This window comes from Eptatretus burgeri, chromosome 11, assembly GCF_056783735.1.
Source record: "Eptatretus burgeri isolate ZD-2024b chromosome 11, Ebu_testis_v1, whole genome shotgun sequence".
Taxonomy (NCBI): Eukaryota; Metazoa; Chordata; class Myxini; order Myxiniformes; family Myxinidae; genus Eptatretus; species Eptatretus burgeri.
This window is the reverse complement of record NC_140971.1, coordinates 21,416,809-21,440,686: the sequence shown is the minus strand read 5'-3', so window position 1 is coordinate 21,440,686 and position 23,878 is coordinate 21,416,809. Positions and strand designations below refer to the sequence as shown.

At 41.1% G+C, this 23,878-nt stretch overlaps 1 protein-coding gene across 5 annotated transcripts in view; it reads right to left on the bottom strand.

The window, feature by feature from the left end:
* GUF1 (GTP binding elongation factor GUF1) overlaps positions 1-23,878 on the bottom strand; it is an 87,053-nt gene that overhangs the window by 11,149 nt on the left and 52,026 nt on the right. For 3 of the 5 annotated variants that reach the window (XM_085845491.1, XM_085845492.1, XM_085845493.1), the window contains 6 exons: positions 21,602-21,741; positions 17,845-17,968; positions 10,138-10,270; positions 5,358-5,501; positions 5,037-5,170; positions 2,609-2,710 (listed from right to left, as the gene is read on the bottom strand). In XM_085845491.1, coding sequence (XP_085701617.1) covers positions 2,609-2,710; positions 5,037-5,170; positions 5,358-5,501; positions 10,138-10,270; positions 17,845-17,968; positions 21,602-21,741 — 777 coding nt within the window. Of the gene's footprint in view, positions 1-1,461; positions 1,485-1,852; positions 2,142-2,608; positions 2,711-5,036; positions 5,171-5,357; positions 5,502-10,137; positions 10,271-17,844; positions 17,969-21,601; positions 21,742-23,878 lie in introns of those variants that run through there. The other 2 variants (XM_085845495.1, XM_085845494.1) reach the window with 2 other exon arrangements.

The following is a 23,878-nucleotide window of genomic DNA, read 5'->3' as shown; positions in this document are numbered from 1 at the left end:
AAACGCTGGCGTCTCCGAAAGTTTAAAAGCATTGCAATGCATTCAGCAATTCGTAGGTATGATGATCAGGCATTTGATATGAATGAGGAAAGTGAAAAAAAAACCTATCGTTAAAAAACCGTTGCGGCCTGTTCCAAGTCAAGGCATTGTTGACCAGGCCAAAAAAATGGCCAATTTAGACACCAGCGGTGGATAGTGAGGTGACCAAGGATGAGCCTTGATGGAGTTTAATTAAATAAGGCCATTAATTCTCTTCAAAAGGGGTGTTAAAATTACCCAAACACCCAATTTTCATTCATGCACTCCCGTTGGAGTTTTTTGTGTGCATGCAAATTTTGGGGCCCGAGGTTTCATGGTTTTAGAGTTATGGAGGACACACACACACACACACACACACACACACACACACACACACACACACACACACACACACACACACACACACACACACACACACACGTATAGATAGATTGAGGTTCAGTGTGTTTTCCAGGCCAAAACATTTTTTACCAATTGAGCTCTTGTCATCAACTCTTCAAGACACCCTTTAAAAAAAAAATGAGAGGATGGAAAACACAAATGAATAAAATGTCCAATTTTTTTTTTAACTGTCTTTTTCGTCAAGTTTAGTTTGGGTACACGGATGTGGATTGTCTTTGCAGTTTGAGAGGTGTTCTAGTTTGCTTTAATATTCATTTTCTCTGCAACTGCTTGAGCGATTGACGCAAAACTTTCAATACAAGACCCATGGAGAAGTTTTTTTCAACAAAGTTACATGATGATTGGATGGAAAATGTGGCCGGCGTTCCAAAAAGTCTGTTTTCTGGAGGCCTGGGTTCCAGGGTGCTTCATGCATCAGGAATGAACAATCGTGCCAGCTTGCGCTGCATTGCAGCTCTCAATGAGAAATAAAAGTTTTGATAAATGTATTTTTTTTCAGGTATAGTGCAGTATTTAATGAATTTACAGATGGTGTAGTGAATGGAGAAAGTAAAGGATGGATGGACCTTATGGAAGAAGCAACAATATGTTTATACACAAAGCATAATGGATGTTTTAATTTGCATAGTTTCAACAATCAATATAGCCTGGTGTTGGCTTCGTGGTTAGGGCGGTGGCTTGGGATCATAGGGTCCAGAGTTCGAGTCCTGTTGGCCACTGTATTAACACCAAGGGGTTGACTGAGCCTGTCATCCTTCTGAGGTCGGCGAAATGAGCACCAGTATACTGGGAATAGGAGCACTGCATCAGCGGCATAGCCGCGTCCCTAACCAATGATGCAACAAGCAGCCAAAAAGGCAGCACACGATGGGAACAATCAATATGGAGGATAACAACAGCACTTGAAGAGCTTAAAAGTGATGATGAAACATATGTGTAACAAGAGTGAGCATTTAACAATGCAGACCCTCACCTGGCTCTATAGATTACAGTAGACCAGTGGAGTATATCTGAGAACCAGTGTGGACTCACCCACTCACCACCTGACAAAATAGCACCACTACAATAACTTTGGTGTGTCTGTAGATACAATATGAAAATAGATCTGCATGCGGACTCACACACTCACTCACCAACATATTACCAATCATCATAATTCAATGTTCAGCCAGTGGCTGCTGGTTTGCATCATTGCTGAGAGCGTGGCTGTGCTGTTGATGCAGTGCCCTCTTGTAGGTTGGAGCAGAAATATGTAATTTGGCTCTGTTGGCGATAATTCTCCTCATCTTTCCAAAACATACCAATGGATGTTTAAAGTCCGCCATCTAATGTGAGAATATGGGCCATCCAGCTTAACATCTATCCGAGGAATGGCACACACAATGATGAATCGTCCTACCTGTGAAACACCGGGAAGACAGTTTGTCGCTGGGTCGAGATTCTATCCCAGACGAGACAGCTCAGATTCAGGTGTGCATACTTTAAGGCAATCCTGCCAACCCACAGACCGTGCCGACAAAGCCTCTCGCGTCTCTTATTGAATGAGCGTGGCTAATATCGTCGATGTGTGTGCGGACTTAGAAACTGATTCACTCACATGAACCTCCCGAAGTGACCTCACCTGTCCCTTCAACTCCTCTACAGCATCATTCATTAGCCCTTCCCGTCCCACCGGGACCCGGCTCGGCTATTGAATGAGTCTTAAAATGAGGAGGACAATAAAGGATGGTGCAGCGATAAGATTAGGCATAATGACAGTCTATTTTTCAATCACTTCCGAAATTCCCCGCTCATTTGCTGGTTACCACACACGAGCATTTACTCCATTTGCATTTGAGTGTGCTGAATGTTAATACAGCATTTGAGGTTGCTAACAGTTCAATTTTTTTTTGCTAAATAAGAGCTTCCCTATGAAAAATTTCACCACTGAAAAACCACAATCGTTTCAGCCTCAATATATATATATATATATATATATATATATATATATATATATATATATATATATATATATATATATATATATATATATATATATATGTGTGAAAAGTAATTATTTTTGTATTTGGCCTGAACAGAATGGCAGTTAAACTATTTAAATGAAAGCTGAATTTAAATCTGTTGTGTGGTGAAGTAATGAGGTGTAAAATTCAAATCTTGGAGCTACCTGTGCACCACCGTCGCCAGCTCCTCCACAGCATTGCCATTGAGCAGGTAATCAACACGCACGAGGTCTGCTCCTTGAAAACCAGCATCTTCATAATCAAAACTGAAAACAACAAAGTTCGAAAAAAACCAAATTATATGCCACATATTTCTACGAAAAGGGGTGGACGGCAAGATAGGTACTGAGCAGGTTTGTCAATAAAAATTAAAAGGCAGAAATGGGAGGTGGAGACCAATAATAATAAAACGTTGCGCCGTACACAATGTAAAAATTATTTTTGTGCATTACATAAACGAGCATGAATCCATGTATGTATGAAAGGGAGAAATTAAACAGTATTGGAAGGCCACTGCATTTGGATATAACCATTGTTGATGAAGAGGGGATGGGGAATATGTATTCATGTAACATGCTCCGTTTAGAACGTCAGTTCTGCCGAACCAATTTTTCTGGCAAGGGTTGCAATCCTGAATGGGTCAAGGGTGCAGGAATTTGGAATTTTGGCCAATGTTGCGCAGGATAACTCGCCTACTCGTTGCAAAATACAACATGGGATCATTAACGTCTACTAATTAATGCTGGCAGACAGGAAGCCCAGTTTAACGTCCATCGGAGGGACGGCACACACATGGATGCCTCACCCTGCCTGTGAAACACAAGGCTGGGCCGAGATTCAATCTCAGGCTGGACAACTCAAATGTGAGTGTGCACACCTGCAAGCTATCCTGCCAGTACAGTCTGTTTGGCAATTATTTCCAGGTATTTATTGTGACCTGCTCACCTATGGCTGTAGATGTGGAATGAACAAGCTTATGTGTTGATCCTTGCAATGTTAGCTTCAAATAAAATTATTTCTTCTGTTCTTGCGTCGGGCAGCTTGGCTGCCGGGTAGCTATAATTTCTTGGAAGTGCGGCTGCGCCGCTGATGCTGTGCCCCTCTACCAGTACACTGGTACTCATTTCGCCAACCTCGGAAGGATGAAAGGTTGAGTCAACCCCACCTGGTGTTAATTCAGCAGCCAATGGGGCTCAAACTCAGGACTTTAGGATCCTAAGCCAGCTGCTCCAGCCGTGAAGCCAACACCAGGCTAATTTAATTATTTATTGACAGTACATTATGAATTTGGTCCCCCTTCATTACATGCATTGCCATTGCCACAAGCCAGAAGATTTTAATAAGTAACTGAGAAAATGGAAATGGTAATTAAGAGGGAAAAGTAATGAGAATGGGTGGAAGAGAATGAAAATTAGAAAAATCAAACAATGAAAACCTAATTTCGCTGTCAGGATATCCGAGAGGTACGCACACACGCTTCTAAGCTGTCTAGCCTGGGTATGAATTTCGACTCAGCTAGAAACTGTTACCCAGGTGCTTCGCATGCAGGGCATGGCATCAATGTGTCCACCATCCAGTGGAAGTATGTCAAACTGGAGGACCGTCTCGGCATGGGGCGTTCGTGGAAGTTAAAGATCCCACGGGTGTCTTTGGAGAGGAGGAGGCTAGTTATCACCTGCGCCACGAACAAATTCCAAATCCCTGCCACAGTTGAACATCAGATCTGGCCAGCTGGCTTCAGAAAGACTTGGGGGCAGAAAGTGTAATAATTTGGGCTCGTCATGCAGAAGAAGAAGAAGAATGGAAACCCAATTATGAATGAAAACCCTTGGTGTTCAAGGATAAATTTTGGTGGCCTTTTTTGGGTTGTGTGTATGACATCATTGGTAAAATTGTCACATGTCACCCAACCTGCTCTGTCAACAATGGAATATAATTTTTAGAGCATACTGGCACAGGTCAACATGAGACGTACCATCAAATGGCGATGCCGAGTAGCTTAAAGAACTACCGTTCTGTCAGTAGGACAAAGATTCACAAGGTTTTTTTTTTTGTTTGTTTTTATTTTTACCTCCACCACCAAAAGTGGCTGAAGTTTATGTTTTCACCCTTGTTTGTCTGTCTGTCTCCTTGTTTGTCAGTAAGCAGGATATCTCAATTAGTTATTGACGGATTCAGACGAAACTTGATGGACAGGTTGGGTGTGTGACAAGGATGAATCGATTCGATCTAGGTGAAGATCCGGATCTGACCAATCAGTGGGATACAAAATACAAACTGTTAAAAGCCTGACGGAGGTATTCGCTTTACCGAGTGCCGTTCTAGTCTGCTTCTTTTTCTTCTTTCCAAAGCAACAAAGTAAGATGCGAGACGTGTCTGAGTTGACTAACATGCCACATATCACACCAGTTAGTCATATTTCCTGGATCAGCTGAAAAGGATGTAATATCTGCCTGAATAGTGTGGAGATGAAGGCCTTGTTTGACAGGCAGCAGAGTAATCAGCAAAGTGATATCAGGAGGACTTCAAGGGACAGAGAAAGAACAAATTCAATGCTCCACAGTGTTAATTCCAAGTAAAACAATGAAATACCTGGCATATCCTGAAGAAAGGGATTTCAGTACATCATAGAAATCAGAAACGATTTCACTGAGAGGTAGAAGGTATTTCAATACAACTCGGTTATCATCCAGGTTCAGAAATTCCTTCTGCGTTCCACGGCAATCCTGTAGAAAACCAGCATTCAAACTGCCATGACACTCTTCAACTCCCCCCACTGCATTTCCCTTGGCCTCATCAAAAAACATTACAAACAACTGTCATTTTTACGAAAGCATGTTACACGGCCCTAATCTCCACCAAGTGATTCTGATCATGTGAGAATGGAAAGCAAGCAAAAATAATTGTCCAAACCTGGCACACGGTCATAATCTGTCTCACGTGCTCCAGTGGCGTAACAATGGTAGCCAAGATCATTGGTTCCAGGTACTCAGATACCTCGACACGGTCGGGAAAACGGGAAGGGCTCAAAATGGATATCTCCTCTTTGCCATATTCCTGTCAGAAGAGAAAAGACTGTGAGGAGGTTCAAGAAGAAAAATAATTGCTTCTATATTTAGGTGTTCCCCTCTGAAACACTGGCATATGATGCAGGAAACCCAGGTTCAAATTCCACATACCATTACCATATCTGATTGTTTATTGCCGACCAATATCCTTGTATTTGAAGTAAAAAGTCACCGATATATACGAATGTCTATCCTGATAACCATCAGGTTACATGAAATCACGAGCCTTAGATAACTGCAAAAACAAAGAATATAATAAAGCCCAAGTGATTAAATAAATAAAATATATTCAGGCATAATGGAGGGCTGAAAGGATGGCCGAGGTCTGGGAGATATGCACACTCGTCTCTAAAATGTGTAGCCTGGGCTTGAATCCCGACTCAGTTATAAACTGTCATCCTAGTGTCTCGAAGGCAGGTGATTCATCAATGTGTGTGTCGTGTCTTGGATGGACGTTAAATTGGGCGTCCTGTCTGCCAACATTAGTTAGTGGACGTTTAAAGATCCAAAGGTGTCCTTGATGAAAAGGGGGGAAGCCATCTCTGGCACAATGGTTAAATTAGAAATTCCTGTCTGAATATACAGAGGGCATTGCATCAGCGGCACAGCCACATACCCTCGCCAATAATGCCACAATACAGCTTTGTGCTGCATACGAAAGAAGAAGAAAGCATAATATAACTTTAAGTGCACCAAATAACAATTCCTATTTTCCTGAAGTAAGATCAATTGTTTTAAATAAGTCAATTGAATTGCTTGCACGCACGCACGCACGCACGCACGCACGCACGCACGCACGCACGCACGCACGCACGCACACACGCACACACACACACACACACACACACACACACACACACACACACACACACACACACACACACACACACTCCAAGGCTGTTTTTACCCTGCAATATTTTACCTGTTTTATAATTAATACAGTCCCTATTCCAAATATCGAAATACTCTGCTGTTATTCTCAGTAAGAATGAGCATTAGTTTTGTTGTTGTTTGAAAGCTTGTTTATTGCCGTTAATACAATTTTTTTCTTTCCTTTCAGATTGATCCATTATGGTTGAAACATTAACTGTTGCTCAAAGAGCGTGTATTGCTGCATGGTATGAGGTTTGGCAGTTTGTAATTGCAGTTCAAAGATGGTGGTGGCAATAAATGGGAAGACATGCCACTTTGGATCCAAAAACGATAAAAAAAAACCATCACCAAAAGCTTATAACAACTGGTTCAGTCAAAGACGTAAAAAGATCAGTAAGACATACCACTACAAGATCACTAGAAAACTACCAAACCTCATACCATGCAGCAATACACGCTCTTTGAGCAACAGTTAATGTTTCAGCCATAATGGATCAATCTGAAAGGAAAGAATATATATATATATATATATATATATATATATATATATATATATATATATATATATATATATATATATATATAAAAAATATATAAAATATATTTTTATATATATATATAAAAATATATAAAATATATATATATATATATATATATATATATATATATATATATATATATTTCTGGCAATCTCTGTTTGTGTGTGTGTGTGTGTGTGTGTGTGTGTGTGTGTGTGTGTGTGTGTGTGTGTGTGTGTGTGTGTGTGTGTGTGTGTGTGTGTGTGTGTGAGTGACCGCTGTTTCTCGACAACCACTGGTCCGATCTAATTGAAACTTGCCAGATATATTGGTGGGGACCTGAGGATGTGCCTTTTCAAGGTTTTATATTAATCGGACAAGTGCCTCCCAAGTTATGGCCATTTATTTACCAAACCAATGACAAGACACGTTGTTGCGTGGGCGTGGCCGATGGGGGAAGGGAACCTCAGCCGCGTTCCCCATTACGGGTTACAACGTACGGACTTCCGGAGAATGATGACTTCATGTATTCTAATAATTTCTCTATTTCTTATGCGCATTTATAGATAAACACAATGCCCCAAGTTATGATAGTTTTCATATTAGACGGTGCATAAATTTCGGTAACATCAAAGTGAGCTGGTATGCTCCGAACCAGGAAGTAAAAAAAAAAAATTTATCTCTCTTCTCTTCTCTTTTTGTTTTTCCTTGCGACGACATTGCGAAAAGGCAAAATACGTTGGCGCTAATTGAATACTTGGCCATTAAAACTAAATTGCGAATAATGGTAACTGCGATATGCAAACTTCTGGGCCACGCACGTATGGGCACACGAGAGCGAAGAAATGGCCTGTGTGGTTGTTGATTCTTGCTCGCGGTTTGAGTATTTGTTTATTAATTTTTTTATTATTTTTATTTACGGGCACGTACTAGTATATATTAATGGCAATAAACAAGCTTTCAAACAACAACAAAATTAATGCTCATTCTACCCATAATAATACCAGAGTCTTCTTCTTCTTCTTCTTCTTCTTCTTCTTCTTCTTCTTCTTTCGGCTGCTCCCGTTAGGGGTCACCACAGCGGATCATCCGTTATGATCCGCATAATGATTTGGCACAGGTTTTACGCCGGATGCCCTTCCTGACGCAACCCTGGTCGCCTCTTACGACACAGGGATGTGGTACACCTATTCTAACCGGGGCATACACCGGGCCCATTACACTGGTACTCACTTCACCGACCTCGGAAGGATGACAGGCTGAGTCAACCTCCTGGTGTGTATTATTTCAAGCGGCCAATGAGGCTTGAACTCAGGACCTTTTGGAACCCAAGCCGCTACCCTAACCACTACGCCAACACCAGGTCTCATAATAATACCAGATTATTTCTATATTTAAAATCAGAACTTAATTATAGATCACCCTGTGTATCTATGTATCGCTTCTGCAAAAACATGCACTTTATTCCACATATTAATTAACTAGGTGTGGAAACCCCCCCCCCCAAAAAAAACCATGTCTTATCTCTGTTCTTTCTCTTTCTTGACCTACAAGCTATGCCCTCAAATTCAAGTTCCCACTTGCACTACAAACAAACAAAAAACTACTTGCATGCAGAGATGTCAATAAATCACTTGAGCTAAGTCTCAAGTCTCCGAAGCTGGACTTCAACTTGTGTGAAGTCCCACATCTACCTATATAAAACACAGCGTGTATTTGTTTGTCCTCTTTCATTAGGACGATTTAAGGAGGGTTTCCAAGGCCAATCTTTTAACACTACTGTGTGTTCACTGCAGTTTATTTTTCAGGATGAAAAACTCTAAAAAAAAATTTCATCATAAAGTAATTAAGTCTCTTGAAATTGTTGACAGTGACTTTAAAACTGAGCCTCAAGGGTGGTGTACAGAAACGTTTTTAAAAATAACAATATTTTCAAGGCATAGGGAGGTGAAATTCACTGCATGTGATGTGCAATGTACACAGAGTAAAACGAGTGTTCATTTACATCTGTAGGATGTCTAATAATTACCTGATGGATAAAAGCACACCTGACACTAGGCCGAGACTTCAGACTTTGGCATGTTCACGAGACTGGACTGTCAAAATGAAATGTCTCAGAAGATAAAGAGAACATGATCACATTTGTACACCTTTGAGGACAAATTATTCAGAAATTAAGACACAGGGCTTTATTTATTGCAATGTACGTTTTGAAAAGCCGCTTAGCTCAAGTATTTATTTATAAACTTCATACAGTGGAAATTTTTTGCTTTGTTCCCAGCAAAAATGAATTGATGTTAAATTTACTTCTCATATTTTGTGTACCCACTTGAACATATGTATGAGACTAGTCAGTAACCTCAGCTTATGTTTAAATGGTTTACACATAGAACTAAAGCATTCAAAGTGGAATGGGTAAGGAGATTTTAATAATGTACTTATATATTTATTATGTACGTTATTATGAAACATATAACTTATTTACTTCAATTATTGTCTTTTAAGATACCATACTCTTTCTGTTTTCCTTTCAAAAAGATGTCATGATGTTATTTAAAATTATTGATGAAATTTCAATAATCCAAGTCAACTAACATATTTCAATAATCACAAAATCTTTTTATCGGGTCAGTACGTGCACGGAGTTACCGATCAGGGGCCAAATTTCTTTGAGTCAGCAGTGAGGGTGACTCGCTTGTGATACGAATGGTCATCGTTTGAATGCAGTTGTTTTTCCCACGTAGTTAAGACTGGTGCTTGCCACTTGGACATTGTGTGCTCTGTGCTGTCTGGAGAGTGGACACTCCCTTTAACCTTCATGGTGAACGGTATGTGACCCGGAGGCTGTGAACGCTGGCGTGCTGCATATGTACGTGTACACGGAATCATTGACCAAGCAGTACACTTGCACGATTAAAAATAATTTCCCATTTATTCTAAACCAGATTTTAATTCAATCTTTGTTCAATAATTATTTTCCAAACATTGTCAACAAGTCATTTTAAACCCGAGCCCCAAATCCAGTAAGTCACAAGTCCCCAGAAACCAAGTCCTAACTCCAAGTCTCAAGTAAATTTTGTCAAGTCCATGTCAAGTTGCAAAACGCAAAATTTTGTGACTCGTGTCCGAATCGCCAACTCTGCTTGCATGTACCCTGACAATCTCCTGCAATGTCTTAAAAGTTTAATTCATTTCCGACAAACACACTCATATACGCAAATATTGTCCTGACACCTTTATAAGCTTTTGGGAGCGGAGACGTGCCCGGAACGTGACGGAGGGTGCTGTTCGGATCAGCGAAGCTTGATACTCCTGTTCCAGTCGTTGGTAAAACACATCCATGTGCAGGAGACCAAGAAAACCAAGTCTGAATAAGAGAAAAGGGATTTGATCATTGTCATCAATCTCTGCACTGTCACACCATTTACAACGCTGCTGCAACATTGAAACACAATACTATTTGACTGGTTAAGGTTAATCAGCAGTTTGTCATTTTAAAGAGCTCAGTCTTCTCCATCCGACTAAATTTATGGATTCTGGTTTTCTACAATGAGCTGTAAATCAATCAAGCAGCTGCAGTCAAATTTATCAATCAATTAGGTTTTAATCAAGTAGCTGTAGTCGTCACACCATTCAGGTTTTTAGCTCTTACATGAGCCTCGGCCATGGAAACAAAAAGAAAAAGACTCCATCACAATAAACAAGTTTCAAAATTAACCAATAAAATGATCATATTACAATAACAGACAAATAACTCGTCCTTATAGGTGGGTTAATTCCCCCACTTTTACGACGTCTATGGCATTATTTTATTATTCCTTGTTACATCAGCTTCTACCAGATGGTGCTATACGATGAACATTAACTTAAAGAGAACTAGGATCCCCCACCCCCACCCACGTCCACCTGAACCCTTGGGACCATTCATTATTTTTACCGCTTAAAAGCTTCCCGTGCACAGTTAGAGCACTGTACAATAAATTCATTCCATCCAGCAGTTTAGGAGTGCATAGTACAATCAGGAGTTTCAATATATGGATGTTATGACCATCAACAATTTACTCAAAGCTTCCACTCGTGTTTTCTACTATTATACCAACGTTGACTGCTATCAACACATCTCAGTTTGGGTGAGAGGAAACCAAGCTTGTCATTTATCACTCTTCAATTTACATTTTACATGGATCAGAATCTTTATAAAAAACAAACTTGTGATCATTACAACTCTAAGTAAACTAAATATGAGCAGCTCATAGGAGGTGTTGTTATCGCGAGTCCAACACATTTACCAATCAAATATAATTGATGACTCATTGTCAGGTGTTCCTCTTTACCCATTCATAAAACTAAAAACCTACTTCTCATACTACAGAATACAGATCGATCAGGATTAACTGTTATCTGAAAACAAAATGGTGAACATTTTAATAGAAGATTGCCATGAAATTATGTTTCTGCATAAAGAAGGAATCAACAAGTACAGAGAAACATCACCTGTAATTGACAAACCCAGGACTGGAAGACCCAAAAAGCTGTCGAACAAGGATGAAGAGAAAGAAGACACGCATATAATTGACAACGGAACTGGCAGAAAGCTCAGGTGTTGTTGTCCATCCATCACCAGTATAAAGGTCACTTTTAAAATCAGGACTTAAAGGATGTGTTGCAGGAAAAAAAAAACCTCTGTTAATAAAGGGGAAGAAGACAAAAAGGCTAAAACATGCACAAAACACAGAAGATGGAACAATGATCAAAAATGCTTTGGAGAGACGAGTCAAATGTTCAGTTATTCGGACCAAATCGAAGACCGTATGTGAGATGATGAGAAACAAACTTACAAAAAGCCTTGCTTGAGCCAATAATTGAGCATGGAGGAGGTTCAATTCAGGTTTGTGGATGTATATCCTCGAGTGGTGTTGGAAAATTGCTGAAAATTGATCATATATTGACTGCAGCAAGGTACAGAAGCATTTTAATCCACCATGCTATCCCCAGTGGTGCAAGACCGATGGTCCAAACTTCATCTTGCAGCAAGATAATAATCCAAAACTCAGCTGAAATAATTAAAACGTATTTGCAAAAGAAAGAGGAAGCTGGAGTCCTTCAACGCATGGAATGGCCCCGTCAAAGCCCATATCTAAATATCGTTGAAGCTGCATGGAACAATTTGGAGAAAGAAAAAGTAAAATAGAATCCCAGCAAATAAAAACGATTTGAAAGTGTTCCAAGAAGAATTTCAATGGTTTTGAAGGGAAAGAGTGGACATATTCACTATCAGGGACCAATATTGGGGAAAAGTTTGATTATTTGAATAAGACTTTCTTTTTCCTAAAGACAACAGTGCAACTATATATATATATATATATATATATATATATATATATATATATATATATATATATATATATATATATATATATATATATATATATATATATATATATATATATACATATACATGTGTCTAAGCATGCCTGGTGTTGGATGCCTGGTGTTGGCACAGTGGTTAGGGCAGCGGCTTGAGATCCCAGGGTCCTGAGTTCAAGCCCCGTTGGCTGCTGAATTAACACCAGGGGGTTGACTCAGCCTGTCATCCTTCCGAGGTCGTCGAAATGAGTACCAGTGTACTGGTCCCGGTGTATGCCCCGGTTAGAATAGGTGTACCATATCCCTGTGTGTCGTAAGAGGCGACCAGGGTTGGCGTCAGGAAGGGCATCCGGCCATAAAACATTGCCTCAAGAAAAAGCCCAACCCCTGCACAGCAGGGAAAAATGGCTGTAAAAACGGTCATATATATATATATATATATATATATATATATATATATATATATATATATATATATAAATAAATATATATATATATATATATAAATAAATATATATATATATATATAAATATATATATATATATATATATATATATATATATATATATATATATATATATATGTGTGTCTAAGCCTGGTGTTGGCGCAGTGGTTAGGGCAGCGGCTTTGGATCCAAAAGGTCCTGAGTTCAAGCCCCGTTGGGCCACTGAATTAATACACCAGGGGGTTGACTCAGCCTGTCATCCTTCCGAGGTCGGCAAAGTGAGTACCAGTGTACTGGGCCGGTGTATACCCCAGTTAAAATAGGTATACCATATCCCTGTGTTTCGTAAGAGGCGACCAGGGTTGCGTCAGGAAGGGCATCCGGCGTAAAACATGTGCCAAATCAATATGCGGATCATGTGGATGATCCGCTGTGGCGACCCTTAACGGGAACAGCCGAAAGAAGAAGATGAAGAAGAAGAAGAAGAATATACATGTATATGTATACATATATGTATATATATATATATATATATATATATATATATATATATATATATATATATATATATATATATATATATATATATATACAGTAGACTAGGCGCAAGTCGTCACCATCAGGACCGAGAAAAAAGTGACGACTTAGAAATGTGACGACTTACGGGTATGCGAACATTCATGATGACTGTGGGGTGAAAGATGAAGTCGCGCGTGGCCTGAACACGTATGTGTGAGAGCCGGCTATTGTACCAAAAGGAAAACACAATGCTCGGGGCATAGCTGGGGGTGAGTTGGTGAGTTGGAAAGTGATCAAGCAAAGATGGAATTCATGAATCAGTTTATCAAAAGTAAAGATAATGAACAACTCTGTAAGACAACTCGTATACCATCGGTGATGGTATGGTGACAAATTACATGACACACAGTCATCGTGGTGATGATTACCACTCAATGCCTATGTGTAAGTGAGTGCGGTAATGTACAAAACAAGCCAACATAAAACCATGATCGGACTTCAACACTAAGCTCGATCGATCCTTTACTTCTTCGCGAAGTAATCCGTTATGTTTGACTGCCTCAAACTCTTGGGCATCTGGTGCATGAGAAAGGATTCAAACCGGTCATTGTATTCCATGATGTTGGCTGGGCAATCCTCCACCGAAAGACAGTATCGCCGAATATTTGGCCGAATCGGCCGAAACCGAATATTTGGCTGAGCCGACATTTGCCGAAACCAGATGATGAGCGCGTCATCGACATCTTCAAAGGACACACATTTCACACTTCCCACCCAGCTCACGATCTTCTCCACTTGTCCAAATATCTTGCCCTTATTCTTCAAGATATCGTTCAATGTCTGCCGTTTGATGTCCAACTTCTCAGCTATGTCTGTTTTCTTCATCAGTGGATTTGCCTCGCAAAACTGGATAATGTCGTATTTTTCTTGGTAGGTTTTAGTTGTAAGCTTACGCTTAGTCGCCATTGTCCTGCCTGCAGTGCGATCAACGTGTGTACGCAGTTATAAATAGCCTATCACTGGCGGTGTACACCAATGAGCGAGTATCACGATTTCATGCAATCGGGCTTCTCACGAGGCAGCAGTTCCGTGTGACGAGTTAGGAGTGGTAATTTACTTGAGTTTCCATTATGTGGGAATGGACAACATCTGACGACTTAGACGAAGTGACGACTTAGAGATGACGACTTACAGAGGGATGACCCTTTATTCAAAGGGATTTAACATGAGATAAATTCGGGACTTTTTGACGCTGCCGACTTAAGCGAAGTGACGAGTTACACGCTGCCGACTTACACCTAGTCTACTGTATATACATACATACATATACATGCATATATGTATATATATATATATATATATATATATATATATATATATACATACATACATACATACATACATGTGAAAATGCACAATACATGGCCAAAAGTATGTGGACACCTGCTCGTCCAACATCTCATTCCAAAATCATGGGGATTAATATGGAGTTCGGCCCTCCTTTGCTGCTATAACAACCTCCACTCTTCTGGGAAGGCTTTCCATGAGATGTTGGAACATTGCTGCAGGAATTTGCTTTCATTCAGCCACAAGAGCATTAGTGAGGTCGGGCACTAATGTTGGGCAATTAGGTCTGGCTTGCAGTCGGCGTTCCAATTCATCCAAAAGGTGTTTGATGGGGTTGAGGTCAGGGCTCTGTGCAGGCCAGTCAAGTTCTTCCACACCGATCTCACCAAACAATTTCTGTATGGACCTCGTTTTGTGCACGGAGGCAGGGTCATGCTGAAACAGGGAAGGTCCTTCCCCAAACTGTTGCCACAAAGTTGGAAGCACAGAATCGTCTAGACTGTCATTGCATGCTGTCGTGTTAAGATTTATCTTCACTGGAACTAAGGGACCTAGCCTGAACCATGAAAAACAGCCCCAGACCATTATTCCTCCTCCACCAAACTTTACAGTTGGCATTATTCATGCGGGCAGGTAGTGTTCAGGCATGCACCAAACCCAGATTCATCCGCCAGACTGCCAGATGGTGAAGCGTGATTCAGCATTCCAGAGAATGCGTTTCCACTGCTCCAGAGTCCAAGGGCCGTGAGCTTTACACCACTCCAGCCAACGCTTGGCATTGCGTATGGTGATCTTAGGCTTGTGTGTGGCTGCTCGGCCAAGGAAACCCATTTCATGAAGCTCTCGACGAGCAGTGCTTGTCCTGACATTGCTTGCAGAATTAATTTGGAATTCAGTAGTGAGTGTTGCAACCGATGACAGATGTTTTTTCTGCACTACACGCTTCAGCACTCAGCAGTCCCATTCTGTGAGCTTGTGTGGCCGACCACTTCGCGGCTGAGCTGTGTTGCTCCAAGACTTTTTGACGTTGAAAGTCACCGAGTTGTTAAGTATGGCCCATTCCACTGCATATACATATATATATATATATATATATATATATATATATATATATATATATATATATATATATACATATTATATATACATATATATATATATACATACACACACAAACACACACACACAAACACACACAAACACACACACACACACACACACACACACACACACACACACACACACACACACACACACACACACACACACACACACACACACACACACACACACACACACACACACACTGGTGGATGAAACAGTGATACATTGCCCTGATGAGCCCAAATAAGGGTGAAACCAGGGTCGGTAGTTTCACTTTTCATTTGCTTGTTAACAGCTTTTGACTTTGCATTCACTGCTGGATGCCCTTCTTGGTTTGCAGGCATAACACCATCGTGGCATGACACCATGAGGTCATAGTGGCATTGGTCTAAGTTATGAGAATTTCTCGGTTGTCACAAAAGTTTTCTTGGTTTTACATCTTATATATTATTTCCGAGTTTGTGGTTTCGTGTCGCGCTATCTTCGACTGTTCTGCGCTCGAGTAACGTGATATTCGGCTTACATTATCTCAAAGATCATATGAGGTGCATGGTACAAAAAAAAAGTAAATAAAATGGTTCTGAAACAGTGAAATCCTATTCCACTTACTGCATTAAAGTAAAATTACTACTGATATTCTGCATCAGTTCCTTTCTCAAACACACCCACCCCAACATGTCGCGCAGAGCGCGGGTTATGCTCGTTGTGTTAATTTTGGGGCTCAATTTTTGCACACTTGTGATGGCGTATGTAAATAAGTTATATATCGTTTTGCAGCGTGTGCTTCGGCAGACATTTAGCAAAACCCACTTTTGAAAAAAATCTAAAAAGGATATTTGTTTCAGGGTTCTGAGTGAAGCATGTAGAGAGAAGTTATTCATGCCAATATGCTTCACGAGTTCAAACACGGCCACCAAGCAAGCGAGGAATCTCGTAACATTAAGCAAGCATGGGGCGAGGACACTGCAAATGAGCGCACAGTACAGCAATGGTTTGCAAAGTTGTGATCAGGAGATGTGAGCCTTGAAGATAAGGAACGTAGCGGACATCATTCCAGCTGTGATTACGACTGTCTGAAACGCTCAGTTGAAGCCAATCCAAGAAAAACATTGCGAGAAATTGCTGGAGAGCTTCATCTTGATGCAATCGACAAGGTGAAAAAGCTTGACAAGTGGTTGCCTTATGAGGTGAAGGAACAAGAACAAAATCGTCGATTTGTGATCTGCTGTTTGCTTGTTATCAGAAATAAAAATGACCCATTTCTTGAAAGAATCATTACGTGTGATGAAAAATGGATCCTTAACGACAATCGCAAAGATCAGCACAGTGGTCCGACAGAGACAAGGCACCTAAGCACATTCCAAAACCTGGCCCCCACCCAACGGAGGTCGTGAACACTGTCTGTGGATTACAACTGGTGTCATCCACTAATTTATTGCAACCTAGTGAAACCATCACAGCTGAAAGATACTGTCATGAATTAAACGTTGTTCAACAGAAACTCTCCGAATCACAGCCGGCAGTGGTTAATCGAAGAAGCCCAATGCGGCTCCACAACAATGCTCATCCTCATGTTGCTCGTCCACAACTGACTTCAGAAACTGAACACATTGGGGTACGACGTTCTCCCTCACCCAGCCTATTCACCAGACTTTTCTCCTACAGACTACCACCTTTTCAAACTCCTTGACAGCTTCCTCTGTATGAAATGCTTCTCCAATTAAGCAGCAATTGAAACCGCCTTCCTTCAGTTTATCAACTCCAGAAATACAGATTAAAAAAAAAAATGGTAAAAATGCACTTGCAACTTGTTGGCAGAAGTGTATTGATTGGAATGGAACTTGCTTTGATTAATAAACTTCATGTTCAGCAACGACATGAAGTCTCATTGATGTGGTAAAAAAAATCCGACAACACTTTTGTGACAACCTGATACGATTGCCAAAATAAGCTCTCACCGTCTTGTACTTTAAAAATTTGATCCCTTTATCCTCCCTAATAAAGGCACTTCGCTTCACGGAATGAAAAACACTAAAATTCGACATTTTTTCTTATACAACTTCAATTGTGTGCTTACGATTTAATGCACTGAATGCTCAGATCGACCATGTAAGCAGCTTCAAAGTGAACGTTGACAAATGCATAAAGTTGTTCCCACCTCCAGCCAGCACCCAGCACGACACTGGTCTCTGGTACCAATGTCACGCTGGGGTCGTTCAGCATCAATTTCTCCAAGGCTTTCCGCAACATGACGTGTTCCGATTGATCCGTTGGGAACATCCCTAGGTACACAGACGTGACTCCACTTTGCATATATGCAGAAGGATATATAAGAAACTTTGATTTAGGAGGCTAGTTGGCTCATCATGCCTGTGCCATATCAACACCACATTCGTTCAACCAATCAGATTATTGGTTGACTTAATTTAACTGGAGGGTGGGGGAGGGGGGAGTAGGAGTGGGGAGGAAAGCATTGGTACAGGTACACGGACATCATCAGGGGTAGTTTTCTTTCTACTGTATATTCACTGTATTTACACAATTCTAAGGAAACCCCCTCAAATGTCAGGTGCATGTCTTTTTTTTCTTGAGAAAAAGTAAATAAAATAATATGTAAGCAAGGCACACCTTTATTTAAAGTTCACACTCAGCATGACGGAGAACCTCTTTGTATTCCACTCGTTAATTTTGTACAAAACATCATGCCTTAGAATAGTGTAAATACGGTACATACAGTATATGCATATATGTATGTATGTATGCATATATGTATGTATGTATGTATGTATGTATGTATGCATGTATGCATGTATGTACATATGTATGCGTAACGGGTGTTTCAAAAGTCTTGGTTCTATTTGGATTGTCTCGACTGAACATTATTAACCGTAATTATTTTTTTTCGGGTTCTGTTGTCGAAAATTGGGAAATCATCTCCACCAAGTTTCATTCGTCAGTAGTAAATATGTCACATACAGCACACCAATGAAGTAAAATGGTAGAATGGTACCTTGGGACGAAGTCCGTGATCAAGACTCGGCGGCTTTATCGCAAACCTTTCAAAGTGAGACACCCACTCAGAAAGAACTGCATTCTTGACAATGTCCTATTTACACTGGAGCCAAGTCAACGGCACACCATCGCAAATCCCCACGCTTCCCACCCCAAAGTTGAAAGATGGCAAGAAGTTCCACCAGGAATGACACAATATCAAATTTTGAGTGGGGAAAAAAATCTTCTGTTTTGACCTCCGTGACCCCAAGTCTCCATCTTGAAAAATTGAGAGTCCTCAATCCCCCCCTTAACCCTTCCCCCCCCACCACCCTGTTAATATTCAAAAGTCCTCAACCCACCCCTATCCCCCATTATTATTCCTCTGCTTCAATGTGGGAATGCCTGTTCACACCCAACATGACACTGGTCTCTGGTAGCATGAGGTTCTCCGTCGTGCTGAGTGTGAACTTGAAGTAAAGGTGTGCCTTATATTCATATTATTTTATTTACTTTTTCTCAAGAAAAAAAGACATGCACCTGACATTTGAGGGGGTTGCCTTAGAATTGTGTAAATAGTGTATATACAGTAGAAAGAACACTACCCCTAATGATATCCTTGTACCTGTACCAATACTTTCCTCCCCACTCCGACTCCCCCCTCCCCCACCCTCCAGTTAAATTAAGTCAACCAATAATCTGATTGGTTGAACGAATGTGGTGTTGATCACGCTGGGGTCGTTTATTTTTTTTCCGAAACCAATTTTATGAGCTCAAGGAGGGTGAGGAGTGGAGGACGGAGTTCAAACTCGACATCGACCGACATGCCTCTGCCCACACTCTTACATCATTATGCACACTTGTACTAAGTTTGATTTAAATACCTTCAGCTGTTATAAAGTATCACATTTTACCTGACGCTCTGATTGTTGACACCAAAATTTAATTTGTTTCTCTTTGCATCATAATATATACTTATACCAAGTTTGGTCGAAATCACATCACCGATTCACAAATTAGCGCAGTAACAGAATTTTTACCTGACCGCACCTCTGACCTTTGACCTCGTGACCCCATAATCTAATCAGTTCATCTTTGCATCATTATAATACTTGTACCAAGTTTGACTTGGATCCCTTCAGCCGTTCTTAAGTTATCACGGAAACGAAAACCTATCACGGACAGACGGACAGACGCATGCACACACGGATGGACAACCCAAAAACATTATGCCTCCGGCGACTATCAGCGGAGGCATAAAAAGTCTTGAAAAATCGAAAGACCTTAACTCACCCACCCCAAAAGCCTCAACTTTGTCCCATCTTTGCTCTCCCCCACTCCACCTTCCCAAACCCAACTCTGTTTTCCCTTCTTCTCGCTCATAAAAGCGAATGAACGAATTCCCACATCGAAACAGCAGGATATTAAAGCTTTCCCCTCCCGCATGATGCCATCACCGACTTCACAGACACTGCGACCGAAACAGCTCCTACATGTCATGGCCCATCATGGTCACCTGTCCAATCACAACCCCACGAGATATGTGGAAACCCTGTGGAATTGCAGCTTTCACATGACCATCAGACCCGAAACCAATTATCTTCTTTCTGATGGCTATATACACATTGTTAAAAGTAAACAATGATAGATATTTCCTTTCACTGTGTCACGAGATTCTCGGAAGTCCTCAGACAAACACATGGGTTTTATGGTCCTTGGCCGAGTCGCTTAAGAGAAAACAGTTGGAAATAATAGCAAAGACTTGGGTAACCTCTGCTGTAAAAGCCCTGCTTGAGAGAATGCCACATAGTTATTCGGGCAGTGGATAGCCAACAGACTGCTGTGGCCTATCTTCACAAGGCCCGTGACTCCTATCGGCTCAAAGTCCTTTTAACTGTCGCTTTGGTCGTTTTGCACTGAAGCGAAAACTGATAGGGAGGACGTGATGATTGTGAATATGACAGCTCCAAAGATGACTGGCTTCACATAGCGATAAGTCATATGATTTTTCAGGATGAAATTGTGGATGAAGTCAGGCAGCCTGTCCAACCAATGGGTGGAACAGAATGTTACACACAGACAGACAGACAGACTGACTGACTGATGAACAAGTGCATTATTGCACAATAGATAACGGTCCCAGTACTGATCCCTGAGATATCCCAGTACTTGCAGCCTTTCATTCCTCTCAATAATCCAGTTTCCAAACTAGTTAGCTACTCTAACAGTCACTCCACAGGCCTAACCTTATTTACCAGCCTTCTATGTGATATCTTATTCAATGCTCTCTGAAAGTCCAGATATTTTCCATCCATCCATCCATCCATTGGGACCATACTCTGTGCAGAACGTTGGTGCTGCCAAAGCAGTCTCCTTGGCTAGTGGGCACAATCCTGGACGGGTCGCGACTCGGACACAGGATATCAGCATGCTGACACTCATTTTGCCGACCTCAGGATGACAGGCAGAGTCGACCCACCTGGTATTAATTCAACAGCTGAGTGGGAGTTGAACTCAGGATCCTCGGATCCCAAGCCCACCACCCTAACCATTAAGCAAACACCAGGCATATAAATTTAGGGTTTGTGCACATAAAATGCATGTTATGTGGCCTCTTGTTTAAAAGAACTTGTCATTTGCAACAAATCACTGCAGGTTTTTGAATTTCATCGCCTCTCAGTTACAAGTGTGTAAACTCACCAAGTGAAACCTGTTTAATGAGAGCGGACTGCAAAATAGCACGATTAATAGTCCACTTATTCGGTTATGTTGCTTTTGTTTGATATAAATTTATTTCCAGTGAACATACCCAAGATCCATCTCCCACAAACAGTGGGTAAAATGGAAAATAATTGCTGCACATTACATGTGGAAATGAGAGCGAAAGAAACCAGCAAAAAAAAAATGACCTGATCTCCAAATACCTGCAAAGACGAGAGGTTTGGCCGGTTTGAAACCAGGAAGAGGTTCAACAGCCTGCCCATGCGAGTATATCGTGTCTCCAATCTGTGCTTCCTGAGCACTTTTCATGCCTGCAACCATGTAGCCCACTTGGCCAGCATACCTGGGAAAATCAAGATTATTGTAATCATTCAACACAAAAAAAAAAGATGCAAGAATAACAACAACATTTCATCGATCAGCACTGACTCTGCAATTGCTATATCATAAAAACACATGAGTTAATGTAACCATTCATTTGTTTGATTCCATCGACATGCTGTTATGAGACTGTGGAAACAAGAGAAAGATTAGATATCTCATTCTATTAACAAGTTGGTTGTTGTGAGCACAAAGACTTGGTGCAAATGTTTGAACTCAGCAGCTCAGAAGGAATCTATTTCGTACAGCTGAGGAAACGCAGCAATTGCATTGCTAGTTGATTGGCTCACATTAACACTATTTACCCATGGCAGTTTGCATACTTTGATCAACGTTATGTTGATTACTTCCATCGCTCTACCTGTCTGCCAACAAAGATCGAAGATCGACAGTCGCCTAAACAAGCAGGACGAGTTCACAGTTTTTAATTGGAGCTATTTTGTTTGTGACAGAGAGGCTGACACACATAGTGGAGAGGTTTATTTCTAATGAAGCACATACATTTACCACATTGCATATGAAATGAACATTACATCAGGATGAAAGGTGGTTTCGCATATAAAAGTTATCAACGGGTGGTAAAGCTCTTTTCTTCTTTATGGCAGTGCTTTTATTGATGTAATTTCACCGACAATTTTTACGCCACTCTTTGGGATGTTGGAAACCTGTGAAATTGTCTTGGTCTTCAACGATAACAACTATTCCTTTCAGGCTGAGCCGCATAGGGCTGTCGTGAAAGTTTAATTGGCAAAGGAGTACAATCCTGGAGGGGTCACCACTCTGACGCAGGATACTTGAATGGCGTATTACCCCAGTAAGATGGTACTCATTTTGCCGACCTCAAAAGGATGACAGGCTGAGTCAACCCACCTGGTGTTATGTCAAGGGGTGACAGAGGCTCAAACTCAAGACCCAAATATCTTAAGCCAGCCACCTTAACTATTAAGTCAACAACAGGCTTGGTACACGGATCATCCTCTCCAACATACTTCCTTTTATTTCCAATCATGGAGCTGTGCCATTGTTGGGGCGATCAAGGGTGCCAAGATGACCCATTGGGCCCCTGCCTTTAGGATGTCGTGAGCCTGCCCTACGTCACATATTGTCTTTTAAAAGACACGTTTCCATTGACCTGAATAAGGACACGGAATTGGAGGGATCCATTGTAATTCCGTTTGAAGGCAGGAACTACAAGGTATTTTACATGACTAATGAACCTTGTTGTTATGTTTGTAAGGCAAAGGATCACTTGAGAGCAGACTTCTCCACCATATTAAAGGAAGTGTCTGCTCCTCGGGGGCTTGAACAGCCAAAGTAAGAGGAAAGTATCACTTCAGAGGTTTCTGTGCTGTGTCTTGGCCCTGGCTTACCTTTTGCCATAGACCAATGGCAGATGGTAAAGTTGGGGAAAGGGAAAAGAGCACAGAAGAGAAAATCAGAACCATAAGGTCGACAAGAGGGAGGGTGACCATGTTGACACTTGTGAAGATACACTTTATAAGGATATGGCAAAACGATCCATAAAGTCAGGTGCTCTGGAAAATCTAGAGCTGGTTACTCAACCTGAAAAAGTGGAAGAAGGGGTAGTTACTGTTCCTCAGGAAACAGATCATGAATGTGATCGGCTGCCAAATGCAGCCAGTGACCTACCAAAGAGTGAACAGAGTGATAAAGTATCCATAACCAAACCCAGTATGATAATGACGAGACTCAGTGACATCTGACTTGGCAGAGTCAAAGGAGACTGATAAGGCTTCTGAGGCAATGCCTGTATTAATTATGGTCTTGGGTGTTTCCTCTGCACCCCCAGGACAGAGGGAAGCTAACATGCACACTTCACCAAAAGCACCTCAAACAGATGAACTCTGCATCCCCTTGGATGTCATATATTTAACTTCTACAGCTTTGCCTCGTGAGGCAGCAATAAATGTAGCAGTAGGACCAGTGGAAGTTTCATCTGTGTTGCCAGAAGCCTGTGCAAAGTCTGTTTTAAGTAACGACAAGGTAGAGGATTTGGCACACAGTGAAGACATAACAAAGGGGAGAGATGATATCCTTGTACCTGTACCAAACCTGGGGAGGGTATGTAAACTCTCGGG